At 46.8% G+C, this 12,753-nt stretch overlaps 1 protein-coding gene across 3 annotated transcripts in view; it reads right to left on the bottom strand.

Moving 5' to 3' along the window:
- EDC3 (enhancer of mRNA decapping 3) overlaps positions 1-11,714 on the bottom strand; it is a 55,561-nt gene extending 43,847 nt beyond the window's left edge. The window contains exons 1-4 of one of the 3 annotated variants that reach the window (XM_066592408.1): positions 11,655-11,714; positions 9,134-9,324; positions 3,709-3,986; positions 1,572-1,628 (exon numbers count right to left, since the gene is read on the bottom strand). In XM_066592408.1, coding sequence (XP_066448505.1) covers positions 1,572-1,628; positions 3,709-3,986; positions 9,134-9,300 — 502 coding nt within the window. In that variant the 5' untranslated portion in view covers positions 9,301-9,324; positions 11,655-11,714. Of the gene's footprint in view, positions 1-1,571; positions 1,629-3,708; positions 3,987-9,133; positions 9,325-11,512; positions 11,630-11,654 lie in introns of those variants that run through there. The other 2 variants (XM_066592409.1, XM_066592410.1) reach the window with 2 other exon arrangements.
- Between the last annotated feature and the right edge of the window lie 1,039 nt (positions 11,715-12,753).

Below are 12,753 nucleotides of genomic sequence, written 5' to 3'. Positions count from 1 at the left end.
TGGAAAATTCTGCAGTGAACTGCTCCATGTGAACATGGCCGTATACTTCACCTTTCCGCTGGATCCACTTCTGACCGTGGCTCAAAAATGGCATCAAAAAGTGCAAAAAAACCACCTGTGTGTTAAGCCACCCTTATGACGCTTTTTTTCACCAATATCAGATCAATGGGTGTCTGCCACTCTGGACCCGCACCAATCAGTTGTTTGCAGAAGCCGCGACACTTACCGAAGTGCCGTTTACTCTTCTCAGACTAGTCACTTCACATTCATTTGTCATGTAGCCCGATAGCAGCTCAATCCCATTGAAGTGAAGATTTAGCTGCTACACCAAGCATAGCTGCTAGGAGATGTTCATAGCTGTGCCTGTTATGCACTGAAGAGGCCATGGGGCTTGTCTGAGCGTCAGTCTCTTCAAACAGAAGTGGTGCCATCCTAATGCTTAAAGGGGTTGTCCCGCGGCAGCAAGTGGGTCTATACACTTCTGTATGGCCATATTAATGCACTTTGTAATATACATTGTGCATTAATTATGAGCCATACAGAAGTTATAAAAAGTTTTTTACTTACCTGCTCCGTTGCTGGCGTCCTCGTCTCCATGGTGCCGAATAATTTTCACCCTCCGATGGCCAAATTAGCCGCGCTTGCGCAGTCCGGGTCTTCTGCTTTCTTCTATGGAGCCTTTCGTGCAGGATGCCGGCTCCGTGTAGCTCCGCCCCGTCACGTGCCGATTCCAGCCAATCAGGAGGCTGGAATCGGCAATGGACCGCACAGAAGAGCTGCGGTCCACGGAGGAAGAGGGTTCCGGCGGCCATCTTCACAGGTAAGTATAGAAGTCACCGGAGCGCGGGGATTAAGGTAAGCGCTCCGGTAAGCTTTCTGTACGTCCCTGCATCGGGGTTGTCTCGCGCCGAACGGGGGGGGGGGGTTGAAAAAAAAAAAAAAACCGTTTCGGCGCGGGACAACCCCTTTAAGATAACTCAAATTTAGACAGTTGACCAAACATCACATTTTTGGTCAAATGTCAGACTTCTTGAGCAGCACATATCTTATATAACCAAGACAAAACACTGTAAAATATCTGAACAAGTATTAGTTACGCAAATAAGAATATTGGCAAGTTTTCAGACTCTGTATAGAACTTTCTTTGTGGACCTTTTCTTTCCATTGCTTTCTGTTAACACTAAGTTGAAACAAAAGAAACTCCAGGACTCCAAGCTCAATTATAACATGAGAGTTCTTTGTTTTAAAGTTTTGGGGGGTTTTTTGCTTATAGAGAGATATTACTGCTACACATCAGGGTGTATTCACACGGGTGATATTCCCATGGGAGATACGTCCGATTCTGAGAGGGACAAAACTCACATGGCAAAAGAATGCATTTATCAGTTCATTCACACGGGCAATCCTTCACTTGGACCAATATTCCGAATTTGAAAAGCTGCTGCATTTGTAGACACAACATCACCATGGTTTTGCTGCACAAAAGGACATATAGCGCTACACTAACATACATATTTATATTTTCCAAAATAATTACAGTAAACGGGTATTGACCTAAACAGCTAAAATACCTGCTGAATCCGTTTCCTGATTCCTCCCCACAGAATGTCCATGGTATTTGGGAGGGGCTGCCAGCAATGAATAGGGAGAAGACAAATGAAATATGGGAAATACATACTGAGTTTTTGTCAATGGATTGCATTACAGTTACAACATTTTCATATGGCCAATGTTATGTGCTTGCAGTATCATCTGTCACCAATGTGTCTACCATGCTTTTCCTGATATGTATTATACACACACACACTTTATTCCCAGACCGCTGAGGTCTGTGATTGGCCTCACCCGCCTGTAACACCCAGACATTAGCCTGACTCTACAGCCTATAATAGAACAGCAATGGGGAGAGGGAGAGCAGGAAGCAAGGACGCAGAAGTATGGCATCTTTTATAGTTTTTTAGTATGGGCAGCATAAAAAAAAAATCCCTGGTGCCACATCCTGGTAGGGGTTGTCTGATAGCACAACCCGCTCATGACTGGATTCACATACAAACTTTGGGAAAATATTTTGTGGGTCTTTTTTCCCCCCCTTTCAAAAACACTGCAGCCAGATATTAATTTAAAGTCTATATACACAGCGTTATTGTGATTTTTTTTTTACCTTCACGCAGCATGCTCTGCTATAGAGTTTTCCCCATAGCAGTCTCTATAGGGCTTGAAAAATACCAGGGGAAAAAAAAACAATTTAAAATGTTTTAAGATAAAATTAATTAATTAATTTAAAAAAAAAACAAAAAAAAACAAAACACTACTTGAAAACCTATTGAAATTCATGGCATTTTTTTAACAAGTGTTTCAAACGCTATCTGTATGTATGTGCCAAGTGTCTATTTAGCGTCACCAAATAAATGTTATTCAATTTAACATTCTACCACGTTTTCCCAAAAATAAGACCCTGTCTTATATTAATGTTTGCCCCAAAAGAGGCACAGGGTCCTATTTTCAGGGGGCGTCTTATCATACTTACCTAGCAGGTGTCGTCTGGATCCCTCCCGCTGGTCTCTGTAGTTCCGGCAGGCTTCCTTGCAGTTCTCAGCACCGACAGAAGATCGCTTGCTGATAACAGGGTTTGTAAACTCCGTCTCCAGCAAGCAATTGCTCTGATTGGTTCTCGAGTGCCGAGGGTAGGGCTGATATGTCAAGCCAATCGGGGTAGGCCTTCTTTTCGGGGGAAACATGGTAGTTCGGTATGAATTCCCTGCTTGCGATCTTTCAATAAGAACCATCAAAATTCATAGTCTGAGTATTAAATCTTTCCTGGCATCTGTATTTCATGACATGCCCAGGACAGTTTTTTTTTTATTCATTGAAATTTTAGGTGATCTCACACGAACGGACTTCAATTGCGGCATTCACGGCAAACAGCGGGCATTGAAAGGCATGAACTTCCGCTTTTTCCTACACACTCGCTGCTACAAATTGCGTATTCCATGAGCAGAAGAAAAATCGCAGCATGCTCTATTTTACCACAGATGGCCTGCACTGAAGTCAATTGAGGCCATCCGACCCCCAGCCTATACGCAATTAACATTGCATTTGGGCTGTGGACACCCACGTCATCGCTTAGTGACTTCGCGGGAAATATATACATTGAGGGGGGGGGGAGAAACAAACTGTACTACGCATGACTGACGGTGAGCCGCTGTGGTCATCCATAATACAGGTAAATCAGGTATGCAGGGAGACCACCGTGCTCACAGCCAGAATCCACTTTGGGCCTCCTGCATGTGGAATACAATCCATTCGTGTGAGCCTGGCCTAAGGCCCAATGTACACGGGCGGATTTTAATTATAGAATCCGCGAGCGTCTCCTGTGCAGGAGATCCGTACCTCTTGTCGCCAAAGGGATGCATTAGCATCCCCACGGCAAGTAAAAGCATACTCCATTTTCCTGTGGATCCCGCAGAGATGGCTTCCATTGAAGTTAATGGAAGCCGTCCCCGCTGTGACCCCCCCTTTTTCTTTTTCATTTCAGAATCTGAAATTATACCTCTATTTTAAACAACCAACCAGGATCCTTTATTTGACAAGCAGGAAGCGGACAATTTGTAAAAGCTGATTCGGTAAACCTGATATTCATCTGTGATGGAAGGAAAATATATCTACTCCAGGTTAACTGATATTGTTCCCATTCAGGTTAGTACTCACATGAGTTGTGCCTACGGCGAAAGTTCTTGGGTTGGTTGAGGCCTTCAGCGTGTCGGTCCACGTAACTTTTTGAGCACATCTGTGGAGAAGTGCCTACAGAATCATTGCTCCTCGCATCTGATCTACGAGGGATGTTCTGTGAATTACTTGTCTCTATTGGTCTTTGCTTTGCTGTACCATTTATGTAGTCTGTTGTGTTCTCAGGGAACTGGTTGTTTGTCTGCTGTCTGATATCTGTAGATATTTCCAAAATCTTCAGCTCTACAATGTCCCCTGCCCTAGATGAGAAAATAATGATCTCATTATTAAACATGTCCACATAAAGGCTTAGAATCCCCACGTCACTGCATAGAGAGACATTGCTTTCCCTGTTGCAGCACTAGCATCCCTTTCACCACCTTCTGCTATTTTCTTCTTGCCATTACATTATTCTAGGCATGGTGGGGTTCAGTTTTTATACAGATCACAAGGTTATATTACATATAAGGTCACATTCACATCTGCATCGTTTGATTCCATAATAGAACGGAGCCACTCAGTGGGAATGCAGTTTTACTCCTCCAGTAATTGAGCAGAATTATGGAACCCCCAAACAGAAACCAAACACAGAGGTGTACGCAACTAACCTACTAAGTGCACATTTGTAAGTTAGCAAGGAGACAAAAAGGAAGTAGAACCGCAGGATCATACTACATAGGATTTGTTTGCTGTCTATAAGCATGGAGACACTTAGGTCTGCATAAGCGCTGTTGACGCAAATGATTTTAATCCCTTAGTGACCGCCCCATAGTGTTTTTAAGTCCTGGCTAAGGGGGCTTTAATCATGCGGTTCCCGGTCACATGATTGCAGTTATCCAATGGAAAATCATGCAATCTTGGCTTGGTGCAGGAAAAAGTGTTCCTTAAAATGTTGATAATTAATGTTAAATTTGTACGTCTCCTAAATGGTTAAAAGAAAATTTAAAAAAAGAAAGTTTTTCAAATGTACATCCAAAATGAACAGATGGAAATATATACCTCATCAAAAATGTATACAGTATGTTTGCACATATTTGAGATATTGCAGTTGAAAATGTGAAAAAATAAAATAAAAATAAATTTTCCCAATTTTGGCACTTATAAATATACGCAAGTTCTAAGCAGTCTATTTGTACCAACTAGATGACGTAAAATATGTGGTGAAAAAAACTATGTCAGAATTACTGGGATATACAAAACCTTTACAGAGTTATTCTATGTTAAAGTGACACGTCAGATTTCCAAAATTTGGCTCCGTTACTAAGGCGCAAACAGGCTTGATCACTAAGGGGTTAACGCATGCATCTGTTAATTTAGACGTGCATTATTTATCAAGGCATCACATCCTATAATTTTTCGTATAGTACATTTTGTTTGCATAAGGGTCTCCTTGAGTATGCATTTCAGCTAATCTGTGCAATTTTTTGCTTTCAATTACTGTTTGATGAAAAGTTGCCTGAAGGTACTTGTATATTAAAATGAAGTAATATTTTTATACACACTATGCTATGTGCTCTAAAAAGATAGACTAAGGGCTCCTTCCCACGGGCGGATTTCCACCACGTATTACGCGGTGGTAATCCGCTGCGTTGCCCGCAGCTATTAGGTTCTATTGAACCTAATAGCACAATGCTTACGGTGCCGAATTCCACCGCGGAATTAAGCACTGTAAAATCACCCGACCTCACCCGCGGCATGCTCTATTTGCCGCGGGTGTACGCGCGGACGGCTTCCATTGCAGTCAATGGAAGCCGTCCGTAACGCTATCTTCCACTGTAGCACAGCGGAGGTTAGCGTGAAAACGCTTCCATGCCTATCTCGAGCTGCGTCATATGATGCTGCGGGCGCGTCACACGCTCTACTGTGCATGTGCACCGAAGCGTCATGTGGGACGTAGGACGCCGGAGGTAAGTGTTGGAGTCTCTGGGGGGGTGCCGTGACGGGCTTCGCCGCGGAATTCCGCAGCGGAGCCCTTCACGGCCGTGTGAGGCCGGCCCAAGGAGCAAATGATTTAATGATTTAAAAAAAAAAAAAAAAAAAATTTCTATTCATCGCAAAGCCATAAAGGCGGCTACAAGTATCAGGATGTCGGCTTTCATGAGATATACAGGGTTTTCAAGCTAAACAACTCCTGAATTTAAGAGATTTAATTAAAAAAAAAAGTAATTTCCAGCTTCAAACCAGATTTTTGGCCTTTCCAGTTCTTGTTATTTTAAGAATTCAATGTAGACATGGGCCTAACGGCTCCTTCACACTTGCAATCATGATATCGCTGCGAGAAAATTGTGGCAAAAATCACAACTTTTTTCACACGATTTTTTACGATTTTTACTGCCACTTGCGATTTTGCCTCGATTTTTTTTATGTGAAAGTAAATAGGACTTTCTAATGCTAAAAACACATCGCACGAAAATCGCAAGCTTGTGCTTTGCTATGGAACAAAAAGGGAGACTCCATAGTGAAACAGATTAAAAAAACCTGCGAAAACGCAGAAAGATAGAACATGCCGTGATTTTTTTTCTTGCAACATCGCATGAGTGAAAACATCGCAAATGTGAGGGAAACCATTGAAAATGATTGGTTTCATAAATCTGCGCTTTCCCTCGCATGTTTTTCTCGTCTGTGTGAAGGCAGCCTAATAGTGCTTTTACACGGGATGATCTGTCAGCCACAGATGAATGACAGGTCATCCCAGCGATAATCGTGCCTGTGCTTTTACACAGGAATGGTCATCTTCGACTGAATGAAGGTGGAGCGGGCCAGGGATCGTTCCATCCCTCCCACCTCCATTCACAACAAGCAGACGGGCGTTCATAAGGGAATGACGGCCTGTTTACATGGAAGGATACATCGTTTCGTTTTTAGCATGCAGAAACTGAACAACGAACAAGCGAAAGACTTCTCATTGATCATTCAGTTGGTGCATGCATTCACACTGAACGATATTGTTCAGATTCTCACTGGATTGCGGGAATCTGAACAATAATGGTTTTGTGTGAAAGCACCTTTAGTGGTACATATGAACTTTTCTCCTTAGGTGGTATTGTGCATCACATTTTAAACTTTCAGCCAATAAAATCAATGTTTCAGCATTTTTATGAAAAATTATACTTCATGCAAAATTGCATGAAGGTGCCTGTATAAAGTGTGAGTGCCATTTTCACACTATGTCAGGTGTCAGAAAATATATGGGTTTGGGGGTTAGTAAGATTTTTCTTATTTTGTAATTTTGGTTTTATGTGTACATATCAAGGTATGAAAGCTGCCCTGGCTACTGGGTGCACACCTAATATATGAGCTGCTGAATGTTCTGTCCCAGCAGTTTTATTGTGTTAATGTCTGGATTCTAATTAGCTAATTTTATTTTTCGCCCGTGTTTAGATCCAGGCTTGCTATTGTGTTCTAAATAAACCCCAAGCAGTTCTTTCCACAGTTGCCATAGATTTAAAGCTAGAGGGCCATAAACAGCACAGCCATCTCTCCATAGAAAAATATAAAATGTGTCACTTGCAATTGGGGGTTTCTGGATTCCCATTCTCCACAAGGGTGAGGGTCGCAGAGGTGAGACTTGCATTTATGGCATATCCTTGCACACTCTGTTCAAAACGCAGAAGGAAGCTGCTAAAAGTAAGATTCTGCTGTGGATTTAGGACGGCCTCACACGGGCGGATTCCTATTGCGGAATCTGCGATCGGCATCCATGTGGAGGAACCACGGCAAAAACGCACATTTTGAAAGGCATGTAAAATTGTGTTTTCACTTATGCGTATACGAATTGCGTATTCTGTGAGCGGAGGAAAATAAAAAAAAAATCACAGCATGCTCTATTTTCCTGCAGACTCTGTGCAGGCAGCCTCCTTTAAAGTCAATGGAGGCCATCTGACTTGCAGCCCATACACAATTAACACTGCGACAGCGTGGGAAATACAAACCTTAAAAAAATAAATAAATAAATTTATATATATAATTACTGCCCATGACTGATGGTGAGGTTGTTGTCCTCCGCAATACAGAAAAATTCAGGTACACAAGGTCGCTGGCCCGGGCTCACAGCCGGAATCTGCTGCAGGCCTCCCGCATGTGGATTCTCATCCGCCCGTGTGAAGTCAGCCTCAGGCCTTTTTCACACGAGCGTACATGGGCCCGCCGTTTTCACGGGTGGCCGATATAAGCTGTGATCTGATGCATTGAATTCCAATGCATCAGATCACATGGCTGTATTCCCGCCATGTAAAAGCGCCCGGCCGGCCAATATAGTGTTGGGTGTTTTTACGTCAGGCCCAAAAGATAGCCCTGGCACTATCTTTTGGTCGGGAATACATTGGCCGCTGCATGGGCTCCAATGAGAGCCAATGACAGCGACCGGAGAGGGGAGGTGGGAGGGAGTTTAGCAGTGTGACTGCTAACCTCACTCCCTCTTCTCTCCTCCCCTCCAATGGGAGAGTCCGGGCGGCGCCCCGTCCTGCCTCCTCCCATTGCTGGCTGCGGACAGGGGGTAGGGCTAGACTCATGTCCCCTCCCCTTGTCTGCAGCCAGCAATGGGAGGAGGCGGGGCGGCTCTTAGCTCTGACCCCTCGCCCCACCCCCTCCCATTACAATCAGCCGGAGGGGAGGAGATGGGAGGTGAGCCGTCGGGGGGGGAGGGAAGAGGCGATGGCATGACAGCTTTAGCATATATGCGCCGGGGCCCATGCCGTCTGAACTGGTGCACAAACGTTAGATTTGTACACCCGTTCATGAGTTTTAACACCTTACATTTAGCGAATATTAGCCGGCCGTGAAATGGCGGCCGATATACGCTCGTGTGAAAGAGCCCTTATGATGAGATCCACAGCTGAAAAGTATTGCTTCATGTAGACTTATCCTAATGGAACACCATTATCACCTGGTTGAGTGTACCCTTTGATATAAAACTAGTTAACTGATCCATAGGTTTAAGGGTGCATTCCCACGAACGTATATCGGCTCGGTTTTCACGCCGAGCCGATATACGTCGTCCTCATCTGTAGAGGGGGGGGGGGGGGTTGGAAGAGCCAGGAGCAGGAACTGAGCTCCCGCCCCCTCTCTGCCTCCTCTCCGCCCCTCTGCACCATTTTGCAATGAGGAGAGGCGGGAAGGGGGTGGGGCTAAATCTCCCCACTTAGCCCCACCCCCGTCCCGCCTCTCCTCATTGCAAAATGGTGCAGAGAGGCGGAGAGGAGGCGGAGAGGAGGCGGAGAGGAGGCGGAGAGGAGGCGGAGAGGAGGCGGGAGCTCAGTTCCTGCTCCTGGCTCTTCCAACCCCCCCCCCCCCTCCCTGCAGATGAGGACGATGTATATCGGCTCGGCGTGAAAACCGAGCCGATATACGTTCGTGGGAATGCACCCTTAGCAAGTATGGTCACCAACAGTACAAGCTTACAACTGACCTGAATGTAACCTCTGGAACGAGGCACTTAACCCCATTGTGGAAGGGCCGTGTGAGTGATATAGTTTGATTGAGCTGATCAACGGCAGATACACGGCCTTGGTAAACTCCAAGGGTGTCCCCACAATTAATGGATACGATGCTCCCCAGCCAATCCCCTGCCATCATATAGACTTAAATTACCCAAGGTGCCTGGAAGAGAAAACAGAAAACTTTGTAAAAGCATTATAAATTACATGATCACACTATGTAAATGCTTCATATCTGGCCGAATGCAACTTTTTAATCACAGAAATCAGATGTGAACAAGAATCTATTGAATCTTATTTACACAAAACAAATCATTCAACCACAGAGGTGCTGATGCCGATCGGCATGTAATCTGAAGCAACAAAAAAGGGGTTTTTGCATTGCCTTTACATTGAATTAGTCAACGAGACGGTGAATAAAAACAGTATTACCCGAACAAAGTTGGATTCACCTAATGTGGGCAACCTGTCACAGACAGGCCAACACACCGCGGGTCCTAGTTTGCCTTTCTAACAGTGTAGTGCTCGTCAGCTACACCACTAAATCCCTGCCAGTGTTTCCCACGGGTGTCAGCTGTAATAAACAGCTGACGCCCGCCCTGTATGAAGAGCCCTGTATGCCGCGCTCTCTATTCATACATACCCCGACGCTACAGGACGTAAATGTACGTCCTGGAGCAGGAAGGGGTTAATTAGACTACTCAAACAGGTGGGCCATATGAAAAATAGAGAAAAAAAAATTGCAGTGAGTACTATCCTGGCCCTTTTCCACAGACGAAAATGGCTCATTCAACATTAAATGGGATTTCCAGGCGATTACCATTGATGACATCCTCAGAATAGGTCATTAACAGTTGTTCGGCTTAGGACGGCCACCAATCAGCTATTGGGGTGCCCACTGTCAGCGCCACAATACATGGGGGTCTGGAACGGAAGCAAATAACACCAACTATTGTGTAGTGGCCAGCACTGGTAATTGTAGGTGCAGCTCCCATTACAATCCATGACAGCTGTGCTGCAATTACCAGCACCAGCCACTACACAGTAGATGGAGCTATCCACTTCCGTTCAGCACCCGTGTATTGTGGTGCTGACAAACAGTCCGAACAGCTGATTGGCCAGGTCTTGAGCCAAAAAAAACTAGTCTGATTTATCCTGAGAATAAGTCAGCTATAGAAATAAGCTGGAAAACCCCTTTAAAAGATTTGAAAACCATACAGCATACCCCCAGCGTCTGAGGATTGTGTGTGGTTTTGCAGATGGAACAAGGGCTCGTCCTCATGAAGATCTCCTTACTCAACTTTTGGAGAAACCAACATACTGAGCAGCAGCTGAACAGGTTAGTTAGGCTCTGTTCACATGCTGCAGAAAATAGGACAGCAGGAAGAAGAGGAACCGGCTGGCTGGAGGTGATGCAAGTCGGGGACTGGAGGAGCCAGGGGCGATCGGGGACTGGAGGAGCCAGGAGGGATCGGGGGCTGGAGGAGCCAGGAGGGATCGGGGGCTGGAGGAGCCAGGAGGGATCGGGGGCTGGAGGAGCCAGGAGGGATCGGGGGCTGGAGGAGCCAGGAGGGATCGGGGGCTGGAGGAGCCAGGAGGGATCGGGGGCTGGAGGAGCCAGGAGGGATCGGGGGCTGGAGGAGCCAGGAGGGATCGGGGGCTGGAGGAGCCAGGAGGGATCGGGGGCTGGAGGAGCCAGGAGGGATCGGGGGCTGGAGGAGCCAGGAGGGATCGGGGGCTGGAGGAGCCAGGAGGGATCGGGGGCTGGAGGAGCCAGGAGGGATCGGGGGCTGGAGGAGCCAGGAGGGATCGGGGGCTGGAGGAGCCAGGAGGGATCGGGGGCTGGAGGAGCCAGGAGGGATCGGGGGCTGGAGGAGCCAGGAGGGATCGGGGGCTGGAGGAGCCAGGAGGGATCGGGGGCTGGAGGAGCCAGGAGGGATCGGGGGCTGGAGGAGCCAGGAGGGATCGGGGGCTGGAGGAGCCAGGAGGGATCGGGGGCTGGAGGAGCCAGGGGGATCGGGGGCTGGAGGAGCCAGGGGGTCGGTAATCAGATTGTCTGGGGAGGAATAGGTACGTATAGGATTTATTATTTTTAATGACAGAACCTCTTTAAGTTGAGCAGAAACCAGAAGTGCAGAGGTGCCCCCGTCTAAACATGGCAACTGGAAACCAATATATAGTTTTACTGCATAGGTAAGAGTTGACTGCAGGCTGGCAGGGCATTGTACCAGCACTTCAGCTCTCGTCAGTCTCCCCCTTCTATAGATTAGCCCCGTATATAACATGCAGGCTCTCTGCTACATATATGGACGGGTATAACATGGAGTAACGTGCAGCACAGGACTTCTCACTGAGAGGAGATGATGGTGGAGCCGGACGGGACCACTGTGACTGCCGCCTCGGACGGCCACGAACGCCGCCATAATGACACCACGATAACGGCGGGAGAAGTCACAGTCCTATGTGTGAGGAAATGAATAAATACAAACCCACCTTCTACTACACAGAAGTCTCCAGCAACTGCTTCCGATTCCGGGCGGCCGCTGCGTGACGTCACTGCCGGTTTGTAGAGCGAGCGGCTGGTTGTTATGGAAACAAGCGGCAAAAACTTCCCTCTAATTACAGCGCCCTCAGTGCGAGTAGTGCGTGTGGTGCGGCCGGGTGTAGCGCACTGCGGGCGGCATTGTAGGGGGTCTTAATTATGTGTGGAAAACATTGGTCCTCATGGGGGTGTAAAACTAACAGAAAAACTGCTTTGTGGCCCAGAGCAACCAGTCAGCGCATCACATTTCTTAACCCTTTAATGACACATCCCTCTTTTTCTTTTTTTTTCCATTTTCGTTTTTTCCTCCCCCTTTTCAAAAAATGGTAACTCCTTTATTTATCCATCGATGTAGCGCTATAAGGCCGGCTGCACACAGCCGTGACGGACTCCGCCGCGGAATATTCCGCGGCGAAGCCCATCACGGCACCCCCCAGAGACCCCATACTTACCAGCGGATCTGCTGTTCTGGGTCCCGCATGACGCTTCCCCGCCCACCGCCGCATCATGTGACACGCCCACAGCGTCACATGATGCGGCGGGCCGTGTCATGTGACGCGCCGGCTGCGTCATATGATGCGGCGGCGGTAGGCGGGGAAGCGTTTTCACGCTATCTTCCGCTGTGCTACAGAGATAGCGTGAACGGACGGCTTCCATTGACTGCAATGGAAGCCGTCCGCGTGTACACTCGCGGCAAATAGAGCATGCTGCGGGTGAGGACGGGAGATTTCATGGTGCGGAATTCCGCGGTGGAATTCCGCACCGTGTGCCCTGAGCTATTAGGTTCAATAGAACCTAATAGCTGCGGGCAACGCAGCGGATTTTCGCCGCGAATTACGCGGCGGAAATCCGTTCGTGGGAAGGAGGCCTAAGGGCTTGTTTTTTGCAGGATGAGTTCTATATTTCAATGGTGCTATTTAATGTGCCATATAATGTACTGAAAAACTTTAAAAAAATTCTAAGTGGGGTAAAATGAAAAAAAATAAAATTTACATTTCGCCATCTTTCAGTGCGTCTTGTTTCTACGGCGCAGAAACAGCAACAAAAATG

This window comes from Eleutherodactylus coqui, chromosome 2 (genome assembly GCF_035609145.1).
Source record: "Eleutherodactylus coqui strain aEleCoq1 chromosome 2, aEleCoq1.hap1, whole genome shotgun sequence".
NCBI classification, from domain to species: Eukaryota; Metazoa; Chordata; class Amphibia; order Anura; family Eleutherodactylidae; genus Eleutherodactylus; species Eleutherodactylus coqui.
Note: the sequence above shows the minus strand (reverse complement) of the source record. Positions and strands in the feature narration are given on the sequence as shown.